The sequence below is a fragment of the Condylura cristata genome, unplaced genomic scaffold (genome assembly GCF_000260355.1).
Source record: "Condylura cristata isolate star-nosed mole 26May11 unplaced genomic scaffold, ConCri1.0 scaffold00017, whole genome shotgun sequence".
In the NCBI taxonomy this organism is placed as follows: domain Eukaryota; kingdom Metazoa; phylum Chordata; class Mammalia; order Eulipotyphla; family Talpidae; genus Condylura; species Condylura cristata.
Window position 1 is genome coordinate 29,226,694 of NW_004567118.1, and position 15,299 is coordinate 29,241,992.

General features: G+C 54.0%; 2 protein-coding genes across 5 annotated transcripts; one reads left to right on the forward strand and one right to left on the reverse strand.

Moving 5' to 3' along the window:
- Positions 1-884: 884 nt before the first annotated feature.
- On the forward strand, positions 885-5,706 carry PLSCR3 (phospholipid scramblase 3). Of its 3 annotated transcripts, none has more exons than XM_012726550.1 (8): positions 885-1,071; positions 1,431-1,608; positions 1,897-2,132; positions 2,225-2,267; positions 2,359-2,579; positions 2,828-2,989; positions 4,602-4,763; positions 4,893-5,706. In XM_012726550.1, the coding sequence occupies exons 2-8, from the start codon at positions 1,602-1,604 to the stop codon at positions 4,947-4,949; spliced, it is 888 nt and encodes a 295-aa protein (XP_012582004.1). In that variant the 5' UTR covers positions 885-1,071; positions 1,431-1,601; the 3' UTR covers positions 4,950-5,706. The 3 variants fall into 3 exon arrangements, with proteins under 3 accessions (XP_012582004.1, XP_004684724.1, XP_012582003.1); XM_004684667.2 differs by lacking the exon at positions 885-1,071 and adding an exon at positions 1,153-1,216; XM_012726549.1 differs by lacking the exon at positions 885-1,071 and adding an exon at positions 1,153-1,216 and having other exon boundaries at positions 1,435-1,608.
- Positions 5,707-5,790: 84 nt separating this feature from the next.
- On the reverse strand, positions 5,791-11,139 carry TNK1 (tyrosine kinase, non-receptor, 1). Of its 2 annotated transcripts, none has more exons than XM_004684668.2 (12): positions 10,956-11,139; positions 10,737-10,807; positions 10,441-10,632; positions 10,173-10,328; positions 9,761-10,038; positions 9,283-9,556; positions 8,036-8,130; positions 7,614-7,778; positions 7,264-7,343; positions 6,603-6,904; positions 6,425-6,520; positions 5,791-6,338 (listed from the first exon to the last, which is right to left on the reverse strand). In XM_004684668.2, the coding sequence occupies exons 1-12, from the start codon at positions 11,116-11,118 to the stop codon at positions 6,225-6,227; spliced, it is 1,986 nt and encodes a 661-aa protein (XP_004684725.1). In that variant the 5' UTR covers positions 11,119-11,139; the 3' UTR covers positions 5,791-6,224. The 2 variants fall into 2 exon arrangements, with proteins under 2 accessions (XP_004684725.1, XP_004684726.1); XM_004684669.2 differs by having other exon boundaries at positions 7,614-7,793; positions 10,956-11,118.
- Positions 11,140-15,299: the final 4,160 nt, after the last annotated feature.

Consider the following 15,299-nt stretch of genomic DNA (forward strand, 5'->3'; position numbering starts at 1 on the left):
CCAATTTTCAGAAATAAGTTATTGTACCTACAGAAACTGATTCCAGCAGTGAAGACCCTTTAAAAAGATCATTTGAGGGGCTCCCTGGTGGCCTAGAGATTAAGTCACAGCACTATCACTCCTATGGCCTGAAGCTGCAGGACTGACCAACTCCAGGAAACATGCATAGTAGTAAAGGAGTTCACAAATCTGCTTCTCACCATGCTATCTTGATGGGTGACACTTGATTTGCCTAATCACAGGCATCCGGGGTCATGCAGTGGTCTCACCACCACATCTCACACCCCAATCCTATATTATTGTCTAAATAGTTACAAAATCTGCCAAATTTGTTCATCTGCTCTACCAGAGTTCTTTTCCCCCAGACTGGCTCCAGCCTGGCTCCTCCCCCCCCCCCCATTGCAGTTTAAATGGTCCAATCTAACACAAATTAAATCTCCCTCAGCCTTAAAATCTTTCAGTGGGCTTCCAGCTTCCAGGAGCACTTGGGCCAGCCTCCCTCTCTTAACCTCTCTCTACTCATTCAGCCGATAGACCCTCAAGGCCCAGGACTTCATACTTGTGGGCTTTAGGTCAGGACCGAACAAAGTGATTCTGAGGGAAGCGTTTCCTTCTGACCACGTTGCCTCTTGTGGCCCGCACTGAGCCTCACTTCATTCACACACTCATTGGTGGCTTTGTCTTAGGCCTGCTTCCGTGGAGGGGAAATGAGGGAAGCACCATAATTGCAAGGCGTATGTGGGGGTCACTGCTGCGTCAGGGAGATAAAGGGAGCCAGGAGCCAGTCCTAGAAGGCAAAGCCTGAGCGCAAAGGGTGTTCCTCTGCGTCAGCGAGGCCCGAACCGCCCTCGGAGGAGGAGCCTGGGGTCCTCCAGCGCGCCGGCTTCCCACCCAGGGACACTAAGCACCCGGCGCCTGCGGACGTCGCAGGTGTCGCAGGGGCAGGTCTCAGCCGGCTGCCTGGCCCGGGAACGCTTCCTCTTTGGGCTCTCGACTCGGAGCGGAAGGGGCGGGACGTCGGCGACACCTAGGAGCTGGTGGTCCAGTTTTCGAGGCCCAGCCGGAGGACCGGTATTCTTTCTGCGCAGGCGCGCCGCCCGGATTGGGAGGGGCGGGCCTTGACGCGTCGAAGGGGGCGGGGCTAGTTCTGGGCCCGCCTCCACTAGATCCTGGGAGCCGCGGTGGGCTGGGCACCAGACTATTCTAGGGGCTTCAGGTGAGCTGGAGTGGGGAGCCCAGAGGGGTCAGAAGACCTCTCTCGAGGTCGGGTCGTTGATCTGACTACGGGTAAACTGTCCAGCCTTCCGCCAACTGCCGCCTCCGCGGAAAATGGGAAAACAAAGGGAGGGGGCGGTTCTGGGGCCCCTGTGGGACTCCAGGGTCCCAGTTACTCCTCCCAGTCCGCTGACACTTTTCGGTTTCTCCCCGAGTCAGAGGCGCCACCCAAGAGACCCTGGGTCGGTGCCAGGCGCAGCTGCTTCGCGGCGTTTGCCTGTCTTTGTGTCTGTCTTTGTGTGTGTCTGGCTGTCTCCGGGCTTGCCCACACTTCTAGAACTAAGCTTCCTGGACGCCGACATCCCGCGAACCCGAACCACTTTCCCATGGCAGGTGAGTGGGCTCAATGCTAAGGGTCTCCGTTATCCACTCCCACACACCCCCACCCCCGCCACGGATTTGGGAGCCCGTGTGGAACACATTTTCCGGGAATGTGCTCCGACTGGCTGTATGGGGCCCCTCCCTTCCTCCCTGGGTGCCGCCGCCCTGCTCCCCCGCCCCATTATTCTCAGTCTCTTCCCTTGACATTTACCCCCTTAGTTTCTTGATCCGATCCGTGTGCTAGAGGGTAAGAGGACGAGCCTTTGGGTGCCTTTCTAATCTACCCTTGTCCCTTCACAGGCTACTTACCCCCCAAAGGCTACGCCCCTTCACCCCCACCTCCCTACCCTGTAACCGCTGGGTATCCGGAGCCATCACCGCATCCTGGGCCCGGGCAGGCGACACTGCCCGCCCACGTGCCTGCCCCTGCACCAGGCTTTGCTCTCTTTCCCTCAGCCGGCCCCGGAGCTCCAGGGCCTGCTGCCCCGTTCTTGCCACTGCCTGGGGTGCCTTCTGGCCTCGAGTTTCTGGTGCAGGTGAGTGGGAGAGGAGGGAAGAGTGAAAGGAAGGGGACCATGGAGTTCAAGTTGGCCAACTGAAACGGCCCCTATCTCTACTCTCATTTCAGATTGATCAGATCTTGGTTCATCAGAAAATTGAGCCAGTTGAAAGTAGGTTGGGCAGGATGAAGGGGACATGGATAGTGGATTCCCAGGCAGGTGTGGATATGTATCTGAGCATCTATGTGTCACCCTTTGGCAGCATTCCTGGGTTGGGAGACCTGTAACCGGTATGAACTGCGCTCAGGGACTGGACAGCCTCTGGCTCAGGCAGCTGAGGAAAGCAACTGCTGTGCCCGTCTGTGCTGTGGTGCCAACCGACCACTTCGTGTCCGTCTGGTGGACCCCGGGGACCGAGAGGTCCTGCGCCTGCTCCGCCCCCTTCACTGTGGCTGTAGCTGCTGCCCATGTGGCCTTCAGGAGGTGAGTAGGGATGGACTGAGTCAAGGAGAGACTGGGGTAGAGGGACTGATGCAGTGGGGGTGGGACCTAGGGCAAGGCTCCAGTGGGAGTGGGCAGATGGCATGCGAGAGCTAGTGAGGGGGTGGCAGATTGGCTAGTGAAGGGAACAGAAGGTGTTCCAAAGGGAAATAAGTGATAGAGCTGGACTGGGGAGCGCTTGGGCCAGGGTCCTCTGTTTGGGCGGTGACCCTGTCTGCTTCTTATTCCAGATGGAAGTACAGGCTCCCCCCGGCACCACCATTGGCCATGTGCTGCAGACCTGGCATCCCTTCCTCCCCAAGTTCTCCATCCAGGATGCAGATCGCCAGACTGTCCTGCGAGTGGTAGGGCCCTGCTGGACCTGTGGCTGTGGCACAGACACCAACTTTGAGGTATCAGGAGTAGCAGAGGATTCCTGGGACCTTCATAAATCAAGATGTTTCATGAGGCAGGATGGTCAACACTAAGATCAAGACCCTGAGCGCATCAATTCTAATCCTCTGTGACTCCCACCACATTTTCAGTTTTCCTCTATTCAGAAATAGGATGGCCAGTGGTCTTATAAAAGCAGGGCACAGAGGGTTTCCTCTTAAGCACCAATTCTGGTTGTTACCTGCAGTCTTGCATTGAGGGGGCAAAACATCTAAGGTTAGGATTTAGGGTGAAAGACGATTATTGAGTTTCTTGTGGCCTGGGCCCAGGTGGCTGCCATGCAAGAGTTTGGGAGCCCAGGCCCTAGAGCAAGCACTAAAATAACATCATGTGGCTTGCTCTGCCAATTTAGAGACCAAATGGCCTCTCCAACCAGAAATCTAGGTGAAATCCTTGTCACAGTGCCTCCTGTCACCAACCTGGAACCTGGACAACCTAAGAGGTGAGAGTTTCAGGGTGAGACCTGGGACTCACCTTTGTTTCTAGAAGACAAACACTTCACAGACCCTTGAATTTTTTAAGGGATAATTATCTGTGCAGATAAGGCAGAAACAGGTGTAATCCAGTAGACCTTCCCAGGCTACTGATGAATTGCCCTACCCATGGTTACTTTTAAAAACTGAGTCACCTTTGTGCCTGGGAGGAGGTTCTCTGATGGGATCTGGATGGGAATATGCAGACTGTGGGGTTCTCATAGGGCCCGGCTCCCATTTATATAACTGTAAATGGTCTGTGTTTGGGGCTGCACTCTTGGGACTTCATGGCTGGTTGGGAGAGACTTTATCTAACCTAGGACTGGTCTATAGGAAGTGCTGGAGAGCTGTTGGACAGCAGGGGAAGGGAATGGGAAGGATAGCAAAGAAAATCACTCTAACCACTGGAAAATTAGCGTAGGAGAGGAAATCACTATGAATTACCAACCACATCACCAAGGCCTGTTGATGCTGGGCCCAAAGAGAGGCCAGCGGAGACCACAGTAATTAGAGGCCATTTACTATCTGTCCCCTCTCCCCAACAGATGGGCTTGGGTTCCCTCTAGGTGAGGCTTATATATGCAGTGCTGGACAGGACCCTTCCTACTTTGCATATTGGAAGAAAGTCCCCTCTTTGGGCACACGCAGGCTTCTAGGAATCTGGTCGGACTGTAGTCTGCAAACAGTATTTTGGCAATGTCTGTTGTCCTTTGGGTCAACCTGGTCTTTATAGGGCACAAACTGGCCCGATGCAATAATAGGGACTTTGGTAACTAAAACCAACCTAGCAAGCGACCATGCACTAAGGAAATTAGACAATGCTGTAGTTCCAGTTCTCCCACCACGGATGTTCGGTTACCGGGTATGACTTTTTCAAGAACAGTAGCCCTGAGTCTGAATCCTGATTTCTGCTCTATACTCATATAGACTGAGGATGCCTCAGTTTCTCCAGATGTCACATGGAACCCAAGGCTATAGGGAGGGTTCACCGAGTGTAGAGCCTGCAGTTCATACCTGGTGACTGTGGGAAATTGGAAGGAGGTAAAAGTAGCCATGTTCCCCCCAGTTAAGTTCTTCCTTTCTTCCTCCCTCCCAACAGGTGAAGACTCCAGATGAATCCCGCAGTGTGGGCCGCATCAGCAAGCAGTGGGGAGGGCTGCTCCGAGAAGCCATCACAGATGCAGATGACTTTGGCCTGCAGTTCCCACTAGATCTGGATGTGAGGGTGAAGGCTGTGCTGCTGGGAGCCACATTTCTCATTGTGAGTCGGCTGTCCCTACCTCTCCTTCCTGGCCTCCTGGAGCTAGGGGAGTGTTAGGTATAGACTTTGTGGGGGTTGCAGTTCCAGACTGCCCAGTCAGGTCTCCTGTTAACAATACCCTCCCCACAGGACTACATGTTCTTCGAGAACCAAGGAGGTGTTAGGCCTTCTGCCATCAGCAGTTAGAGACCACCTCCAGGGAGGAGCCCATCGCCTCAACCAGAATTCAAGATGGTTGCCTGCCCTGGCCTGACCCCTCAGAGGCAGCCCCTCTCCTCTATGTACACTGCAGGGGACAGACAGGGATGCCTGAGGCCTGGGGGCTATATGCCCCATCCCTGTCTTACTCCCCTGGCCTGCTTCACCTGTAGCCCCACAGAGGGTATGTATGAAAGCCTTCCCCTGCTGCTTCCTACCACTGTCTCTGGGAGTCCTCAGCACCCAAGCATATTGGCTTTCAGACTTTCCCAGTTCCCTTCATCCCACCCCCTTCCAGGGCCTCTGCTCCAAAGAACACCTTTGGAATTTAGGGCTCTGTGGTTTTATGACAGGGCTGTAGTGGGGAAAGGTAGCCTCACCAAAGATGGCACATGGCCACCCTTCCTTAACATCAGCTTAGCCAACTAGTTCAGCCTGAGACCATGGCACTCTAAGGGAATCCCCACTTGCCCAACAGCTGTAGAGCCCAATCAGTTCCCAGTGCCAACCTCCCCTCCCCCTTTGAGCCCTTCCTACAGCTGGTGCTTGCGCAGCTTCCTGTGCCTTACTTAACCACTACTTCCTTCCCTTGCCCCAGGAAGGAGGCTGCATCTTTGTATGATATATTCATATAAACTTTATAATTTTTTGGACATTGGAAGATGTATGTAATAGGGGAGGGTAGGAAAAAAGAGCTGATGTGGTAAAGGAACAAAGGGAAATATTACAGCTGAACTGAGTGGGACTTGGCCCATTTCGTCATTCATCCTACTAAGACCATGTGTCCTTGAGTCCAAAAAGGCAACTTTCAGTCACCCACAGTGGCCCACACCAAGTCAAGGCATTTGGGCCATGCGCTCTGTCAGAAGGGCTGCTTCCCTCATTCCAGATGGCTTGCTCCCAGAGTACAGTGGGGCAGCTCAGGAAGGCTGTTCAGGAAGGCTGTACCCATGATTTATTTTGGCCACTTGATCATTCTCTGTAGTGAGCAGAAGCTTCCTGTATGAGTCCTCCTGTTTGGGAATGTGGTGGGTAAAGTGGACTAGATCCTTCTATGATCCACCCAAGGGAGCTTGAGCCCTCAGAGGCCAAGGGGGAAGGGCATCAGTGCCTACTCCTGAACTCCTGGACCTGTCTGTAGTAAGGTTTCCCCAGGTAAGAAGGTCTCCTCGTCAGGACCTTGCCCTGGTTCTGCTTGGTCCCATGTGGCCAGGCCTTGAGGGGACAGGCTTTCCATACTGGTCCATGCTCAAGGTGCAGAGCTCAGGGCCGGGCCAGAACGTAGCGACTGGCAGCTGAGAGGTCCCACTGGTAATGCTCCAAGATGCGCCGGCAGTCAGCTCTGGACCTGCTACTCAGGTGAAAGAGCTGGTCCACCTGCAGAGGCAGGAGGGAGGGCAGCTGACTGCCAGAGCACAGGGGTGGAGGAGGAAGGAACTTGAGAGAAAGGTGTCTGGCTTTACCTTGAGGTTCCGGATGGCAGAAACCACATCCCCCCCAGTGGCTCTTAGTGCTTCTTGGCACTCCTGGTGTGTGACTCCATGCACACTCCGCTCCATCTGCAGGGACAAAGTCTTGTTTAGGCCCCTACCTCAGCCAGTAGCCCCCTTTGACCCCCAGGCCACTTCAGAGAGACCTTACCTCTATAATCCTCCTTTGTAACTCAGGGTCAGACAAAAGGCCTCCAGAAGGAGCGGTGACTTTATTGGTTCTAGGTGTTCCTGTGTGCTGATTGTGGGCGGGCTCTCTTTTGGGCCAGGGAGATCGTTCCCTGGAGGGCTGGCTGGTCTGACAAGAAGAGCTGGAGGCAAAGGGAGGACGGGATGGCAGGCCTGGAGGTCCCTGGGGCACAGCTCTGGCATGTCGAAGTTCAGGGGGGCTCGAACCACCCCCTGTGGGACGGGGTCCCAGGGACAGAACAGACTCCAAGCTCTTAGAAATGCCTGCATGATTGAGAAAGAAAAAACTTGAGAGGGAGCTCATGGTAGCCCTGCCTTCCTGTTCTATCGGTGCTATCCTCAGGGTGGTCCTTGTGTTGGAGGACACTAATACAGGGGTATAGAATGAACACCTAGGACCAGGCAGCTGAGGGCCCAGAGAACTGAGAGCATGAGAGATGCTGCTCAATAGCCAAGACAGATCATAAAAAAGTTTTGCTAGGATGTCAACAGGCAGACTGTAGAGAATGGAACTGTGGGACATCCTATCTGCCAAAGCATGGATTCGGAGCAGGGGACAGACTTGGAGGGTTGTGCTCTTGATCTCCTCAGGCCCTGTCCCCAACCCCCCGGCCCCTATTCACCTCTCATCCTCTGCAGGGGTATGTTTCTTCTCTGACCCCGTGCTGGAGGTGTATCCCGGAGCTTTGCCTTCACTCTGTCCCTGGTGGAGAGTGATCCAGTTCATTCTCCATAGCACCACGTCCCCCCACCCCACATATCCATGGCCCTTCCCAAAGAATCCCTCAGACAGACACACCCAGTATGTTAGTTCCCAGGCAGACACACCCAGTGTGAAGCTTCAGCTGGGAGGCAATCCAGCTACCTCACCAGATTCTCCCACTCCCTCCCTCAAGCTTTTCATCCAGAGAAGTTGCTGGACTTGGTTGGTTCCCCCAACCCAGCCCTGTCCCCTATTCTTGCAGGTCCTCACCCATCTATGCTTCCCGGATGTCGTTCTCCCTGGGCAGGAGCACTTCTGTGGTTAGGGCGGGTGGCTGGTGAACTCCCTGCATCTGCCAGAGTTACTGCTGAGGCTGGGAAGTTGCCCACTTTGAATGTGCGACCATTCTGCCCCTTCCAGGTTGTGGAGTCAGGACTGTGGGAAGAGGTGCTGGTGAATGGTGTGGGAGCAAATGTGGGGGGATGGGGTCCGGCTCTGGCCCACATTCAGCTCACAAGCTGGTTCTACTTGCAGGAAGGAAAGCCTTTTTCTCACTAATACAAAAGGACCTTAAGGGTTAGTGGTGGTCCAGCAAGGAGAAGAGATAAGGAAGATGATCATGGTTCAAGAATCTAGAGACAGGAGAGCAGTCCAGGCTCAGGAAGGTTCGTAAAATGGTATGTGGCTCTCACCTGCCCTCAATGATGGTGATGGGGTCACCAGGCTCCATCCTCAGGGCTCCTGGCTCTGTAACATCCCTCACACAACGTCCCTCAGGAGGCCAGGCCTGTAGAGACAGGAGGAAAGGTGGCTAGATTTGCGGCCTGAGTCAGAAGGGTAATGTTGGTGGGAGCAGGGAAAAAAGGAGACTCCACTTTAGGCACCCACCAGCCAAACCATACCAGGTGTCCTCAGCCCTGTGCCCAGAGTGGGAATGTCCCTGTCCCCCAGTTGTAGGGGAGGCAGACCTGGATTCCATGCCAAGCTGGACCCAGCCCAGGGGTCAGGGAGCAACAAAGGGGGGGCTCTGTCTCTGCCTAGGGGGACCAAGGGGAGAGTCGTTCTATAAACTGCATTTACTGCATGCCTGGGCCCATCAAGCACCCTTCCATTTCTCCCCAGCCCCACTGCCTCACCCTCATCCAGGTCTCTTCATCCCACTTCTGCTTCACAGCCACTGCGGCTTACCTAGCTTTCCCATGCTAGCAGCAGCCCTTGGATCCATTCTTGCACCAAGCCAAAGCAATATAACATGCAGAGCAGGCTGCTTGTAACTCCCCTGCTCACAGCCCTTCCACGGCTCCCAGGTAAAGACTAAAGAACCTCAACAGTCTGGGTAGTGCTTTAGTAAAGAACTCTGAAGTCAAATTGGTTCAAATCCCAACTTCTCCACTTACTGTCTGACTTCTGATAAGTCACTTAAACTGCCAGTGCCCCGTCTGTGCAATGGAGATAATGACCTCAACTGTCAGGCTTAAGTGAGTGGATAAGGATATGTGGAAAAGAGCAACACGGTATGTTTCGCAGATCAGGTGTTCTCCATGTCAGCTCTGGTTATTCATCATGCCTTACAAATCTCTCCACAGAGCAGCCCGTGTGTACTGCCACCTTGGTTAGTGTATTTTCCCCTCCCACACTGACTTGTCTTCTGCCTGTCAAACACCCACTGCAATCTACTGCTCTTTGCTCCTCCTTCTTGGACCCAGCCCAGTCCCCACCCTTCTACCTGTATCTGTGTAATCCCAAGGTGCCTTCCCAGGGCTCTCCTGCCCTTCAGTTAAGGAAGGACTGATCTGTTTTGTTTAAAGCTGGATCCTCTATGCCAGGCCAGAAGTTGGTTTGTCTTGTGTATGGAACCATGGGAGAGAGAAGGCAGGGGGGTGTGCAGGGGGTGGGACAGGGAGAAAGACTGAATGTGTATGAGGAAACCGGTTCCTACCTCTTGGAGCAGCTCCTCCAGGCAGGAAAAGCTAGGACGATCAGCAGGGTGGGGAGCCCAGCAGCGCCAGGCGAGACCATAAAGGGCTCTGGAGCAGAGGGAAGGCCTAGGGAGGCGAGCTCGGTCCTTTTCCAGCCGATGCAGGATGAGGTAGGGTGGGACCCCTGCCCAGGGCTCCTCACCCCCAGAGAACATCTCCCACAGCGTCACCCCAAACATCCATACATCCGAGGCAGAAGAGAAGGCCCCATGGCGCAGGCTCTCTGGTGCGCACCTGTGGAAGTGGAGGTGAAGAGCTTGCGAGAGTGCCCGGTGCCTGCCAGCACAGCCACGTGGTCCTTTCCAAGCCAGGTCTTCATTTACAAGCTATTCTTTACCTGAACACTCCTCCAATCCCAGCCCCGCCCCCTCCGCACCTCTAAGGCCCTCTGGACCCCACTCCTACCCCCACAGCCCACCTGCCAACCCCACCCCTCACCAAGCAAAGGGGATGGGGCGGGGCCCACCCATGACGTAGCGGCCCTGGGAGCCGCGCAGTGGTCGAACCAGGCCGAAGTCTGCCACCTTGATTGTGCGCTGTGAAGCCAGCAGCAGGTTGCGCGTAGCGAGGTCTCGATGCACCAGCCCACGGGACCCCAGATATGCCATGGCTCCAGCCAGTTGCCGCAGGAAGAGGCAAAGCAGGGCCACGGGCAGTGGGGGTGCAGGGGCCGTCAGGCGGGCGTGCAGGGACCCCAGTGGTGCCAGCTCCATCACCTGCAGAGAGCACAGCACCGCACACGTGAGCAGCGACGGGCCCCACAGGACTCCGCACCCACCCTCTGGCTGCCCACCAGTTCCTGTCCTCCGTGCCCGAGGTGGGCTGGGAGCCAGCCTCAGGGTCTGCTCACCATCTGCAGGGGCTGGCCTAGTACAAGGCCATGCAGACGCAGCACGTGTGGGTGCTCCAAGTTCATCATGACTGACACCTCTCGAAGAAAGTCCCCCAGCTCTGTGCCTACAGGGCCTTCTGGGCCCACCCGAAGGGACTTGACAGCCACAGGGACCTGGAGGTCAGGGAAACTCTGTCAGGCACCCTAGAGAACAGCTATGTGGGGACCAGAGCAGAGAGGGCACACAGAAGGGGTGGTGTTGGGGGGGGCGTCCTTGGACACTTACGCTCTGGCCACTAGGCAGTGTCCACAGTCCTCGGTGCACTACACCAAAGCAGCCGGAACCTAGCAGCTCCCCTCTACACACAGCACCATCTGGGATCAGACACTTGAGTCCCCCCTCAGGCTCAGGGAGGGTCACGGGGCTGTCTGAGATTGGAGTGTTCTCCTTCTGCTCATGGGCAAAACCCCCAAGGATCTGTAATGGGTGGGAATTCAAGTGTGAGGAGCCCTCCACAGCCCACCCCATTCCTGCTTCTAAGCTGGTCCTCGAAGTCCTTCACCCCTGCCCCAAACACATACCTTGTAGACCCAGTTCTTAGACTTGAGCCCTGAACGGTGTCTCTTCAGCGCCTCAGCCAGTCTGCGCTGTGCTGGGGGAGACCAGAATCAGAGGACTGGGGTAGTATGGGGTGGGGGTGGGGGATGGGGATGAGAGGGAGCAGGATGCAGAGTGATCTAAAGGCAAGAAGAAGGCTGGGCTGGGGTGGAGACGAGAGGCTGGGAAAGGAGATCCCTCACCAGGCCGGCCCATGCCAATGCCATCCAGGTCCTCAGGCCTTACAAAGTCGAAATGTTCTGGCCGAGTAACATTCAGCTCCTCGAGGATGGGTCGGTAAAACTGGGCCAGCTGAAGGTCTCGGAGCATCCTCAGCAGCCATGGTGAGCCCGCCTCAGGAAGCATGTCTGCAGAAGAAACCCCTAAGGATGACATTCCCCAACAGACACAAGCCCAGGGTAGGCATCTGAGACACACGCCAGTTATGTCACTAGACACATCAGAGCCAGGAAAATTCAAGTATGACTTCTGGCACCTCAGAAAATTAACTACTGTTGTCTCTTGGTATCAAAGGGAAATTGGCTTCAGGACTCCATGAGTACCAAGTGTTGGGCCATCTGCATCAGAGCCCTCTGTATGATAATCTGTGTTTCTACATCTGCTGGTTCAACCAAGTGACAGCCAAGATGTTTGAATCCATAAATGCTGAACTAATGATAGAAAAAAATGTGGATTCTGTTCAAATCCATGTTGCTCAGGGGTCAACTGTGTGTCGGAGGGACACATCAGAACCCACCTCCCCATACACGAGACATTTCCATCCACCACATGCACGATACCTGCAAACATACAGATGCACGCAAAGGTGTACTGTTCCCACACCCAAATACATGGCCCCTCTCACACACACACACAGCTACAGATATGCTGTAACAATGCCTGAGTTTCTTAGATACATGTCTTCTCAAATCGGAGGCATTTCAGTATGCTGTCATGAAGTGCCCAGGCAGTCTGCACACACCCTCTCCGGTGTGTGTACTTGAGCCAAGGCAGTTCACTACCTTCCACACAGACTGCCGCACACAGCTGAGATGCCAAGGTCCACACAAACGATGTGAAGTACAGTGTCCATAAACCTGAGTTACAAAGGCCCCAGAGATCCCAGGGTCTTTACGCCCAAGGTAGCAACTTTCGAAATCAAATTGACCATTGTGACTAGCAGTTAAGTTCAGGCCACACTAAGCTCAGGTACTGCCCATAGATAGAGTCACCTAAGCTGCCAGGTGTACATTCCTGTTCACACCCACCTAAGCTCAGCTCAGGTACCGCACTCTGCCCACACACCTGAGTCAGGCAGTCAAACTTGGCTTCAAGGGAACTCCACCAATCTTTATTAACTAACTAAAGCTCCAGGTGGTCTGGGAACTGCTCACCTGCACACTCTTTCTCACACACCTAGACCCCTTTCTCCCACTCAGACCAGGAAGGGGCAGAGGACCCTAGGCTGAACCCAGGGGCAATCTGCAGGTGGGCTAGGAGTGGGGCGGGAGCAGGGGCGGGGAAAGAGAAAGCCCGGGACGGAGGATTTCCTGACCGCTTGCAAGGTGAGAAGGGGAAGGTCAGGAGAGAACGCAGAAGGGAAGGGCCGAGGGAGAGAAGGGAAGGGAGGCAAGCAGGCTTAGCACCCCCGGACGCACCCCAAGCAACAGCTGCTCCTCCAGCACCCCCGGGCCCCACCTCTGTCCCGGGTCTGGACCCTCACCTGGCGAAGGCGGAAGCGGCTGCTGCGTAGCCGCCCTGGGCTGCCGGGGCTAAATCCCGGGAAGGGCGGGCCGAGGCGCGGAGGGCGGGACCTGGCCACTGGCCCGGGGCTGGTGGGCCGAGGTGAGGCTGAGGAAGGCGTCTCACTCTGCTGGGCCAGAGCGGGAAGCCCCCTTTCTCTATTCTTTGCTCATCTGCCTTCTCCAAAGAACTTTCCAGCCCTCTCCAGACTTCTCTTCTGTGTGCTGTCCGCCACCCCCTTCCTCACCAAACCCTTCAACCTCTCAACCCGAGCCCCACCCCTTACGTGAATAAGCACCTGATAGCGACATCCTGCCTGGCACTGGGAATGTGAGACTCAGGGGACACAGTCTTTGCCCCTGGCTGGGGGGAGCTTCTAGCACTCCCGGTGGAAGGCCTGGGGGTAGTCAGGCCAGCGAGGTGTTGATAAGCAGCTGTCCTTTTCCAGCTCTAATTTTCAACTCCAAGTGAAGCCCTGAAAAGAGTCTTTGGGGCTCTCCCCGGGGTGGCTGTGGAGGAGGTGGGTTTACAGAGCTTCTGAAAGATTCCTCAGCCTCCTCCTGATTTGTCACTGTTGACCTAGGGCAGCCAACCCATGCCTGAGGGCACGCTCCCCATCACTGGTGCTGCCTGGCCAGAATCCTGTTTTACCCATGAAGCCTCTGCTGGCCCAGGGCTCAATGCTGTTTTGCTCTGTGGCTACAAAAACCGTGTGGAACCTTGAAGAAGGCCCTAAAGAGGAGCCTACTCTCTCCCTTGGATCACAGTCCCAGGGAGGATGCCATCAGTCTCAGGACGCACCCTCTGTCCCCAGGAAGGATGGATGGGCATAGCAGCTAGAGCCCCAACCTGGCTAATACATGAGCTGTTCCAACTTTGATAGAAAACTCTTCATACTCACAGTTCTACCTGTGTTTTTTCTTTCTTGCCACTTTTCCTGCCCTCCAACCAGGCCAGCTATAAATGCCTCCCTCAGGGCACCCTGCTCCCTCCTCTTTGTTATCCCTGATTTACTATAGGCTCCCCTGGGGTAAGGGTTGGACCTGTCTTGTTCATCCTTGAGTTCTTTGTACATGGGATAGTGTAGGTATGTCACATAATATAACCAATACATACTGGTTGTGATGAAATATGCTCCATCTAATTGTCATTCTTTTACAGGTGATTTGTTTTTTCTCTTGGCTTTTAAGATATTGGTGCTTCATAGTCCTAAAGAACCTAGGCATGAACTCCTTTTTTATTTCATCTGCACAGCGTACTGTAGTTTCTATAGCTCTGAATTTCTATCTCTTATCAGTTTTGGGATAGTCTCAGTCAATTGTCTCTTCAAATATTCCTCTTTCTCCATTTGTGACAATGGAGAACTCTCCTTTGGGAACTCTGATTAGAAGTATGCTAGAGTTCTTTGCTCTGTCCTCCATATCCTTTAACCTCTCCTCCATATTTTCTATTCTTGGTGTTTTCATGATGCAATGCAGGTAATCTCTTCAGATTTATCTTCTAGTTCTTTGAAAGGTAAGAAGGGGAGGGCAGGAGAGAATGCTGAAGGGAAGGGCTGAGGGAGGGAGAAGGGAAGGGAGGTGAGTAGGCTCAACACCCCAAACAACAGCTGATCTGCCAACCACAGGTGTTATCCCCTCATCTCCCCCCCAACCAGGGTCTGGATCCTCACCTGGCAAAGGCAGAAGTGGCTGTCAGAGCTAAATCCTTGGTTATGTCAGATGTGCTATTTAATCCACACACAGGGATTTTTTTTTGTCATTGTTAAATTCATATTCATGCTACTTTCTAGCTGACATAGAGGTATGTTTACTGAGGTACTGTTTATATTCAGTAACTAACACACATATTTAACTCTGTAGCTCAATACATCTCAACAAGTGTACATATCCATGAGCTCAGATATGACTCAGAATGTGTCTGTAATCCCAGAAAGTGGCCTTGTACCCATTTTTAGTGAGTCTCGTTCCCCAGAAGTAACTGCTCTTCTGATTTCTAAAATTCACAGATCAATTTTGCCTTCTCTTTACCTTACTTTTTTAGAGTTTAAAAAAAAGATTTATTTATTTATTTATGTATACAAGAACTGGGTTACAGTCCAGAGTTACAGGGCTAAGAGAGGATTCACCAGAAACAGACTCAGCAGAACAGGCAGACTGACTAAAACATGCTGCTGAGGGGGCAGCGGGCGAGGCAGGAGAGGTCTGTTGCGCCATGTGGGGCATCTCCCTGGCCAGGGACCATGCTGCAGTGGCTGCAGATAACTTCATAGTGCTGTGCTAAACCCCTTGCCCTACAAGGGAGGCCCGTTCTCTTGAGTTTATTGTCAATGGAGTGACACAGCGTCTGCTATTTGCATTTGACTTCTTTCACTCACTTGTTTTTGAGATCTTGGTGTTGTCCAAGTTCTAGGTGGGAAACACAATGACTCCATGACCTTCCTCAGGGAACAGCCTGTAAAGCCTGATGTTCCTCTGAATGTTGAGCTTCCTCACAGCTGTGAGTGCACTGGAAGCCCTCTGGGAGTTGGATAAACACATTCACGCAGAGCACATATGAAGGCAGGACAGCAAGGGAGCTTGGCAGAAGCCAGACTAGGCATGAATTCATCTTCCATTCAGTGAGCTTTCACTGTGTTGGGTTCTGGGGCCCAACTGAATGAAGAGAATCCCTGTCCTGGTGGGATTTCTTCCACATAGCCCTGCAGGACAGTCAGGCACTAGGGCCTACCTGAGGGCTCTGGGGATACTGAAGGCCTTGAAATAGGGGAGAGACTACCAGCCTACTACAGTAAGAGCTGGGAG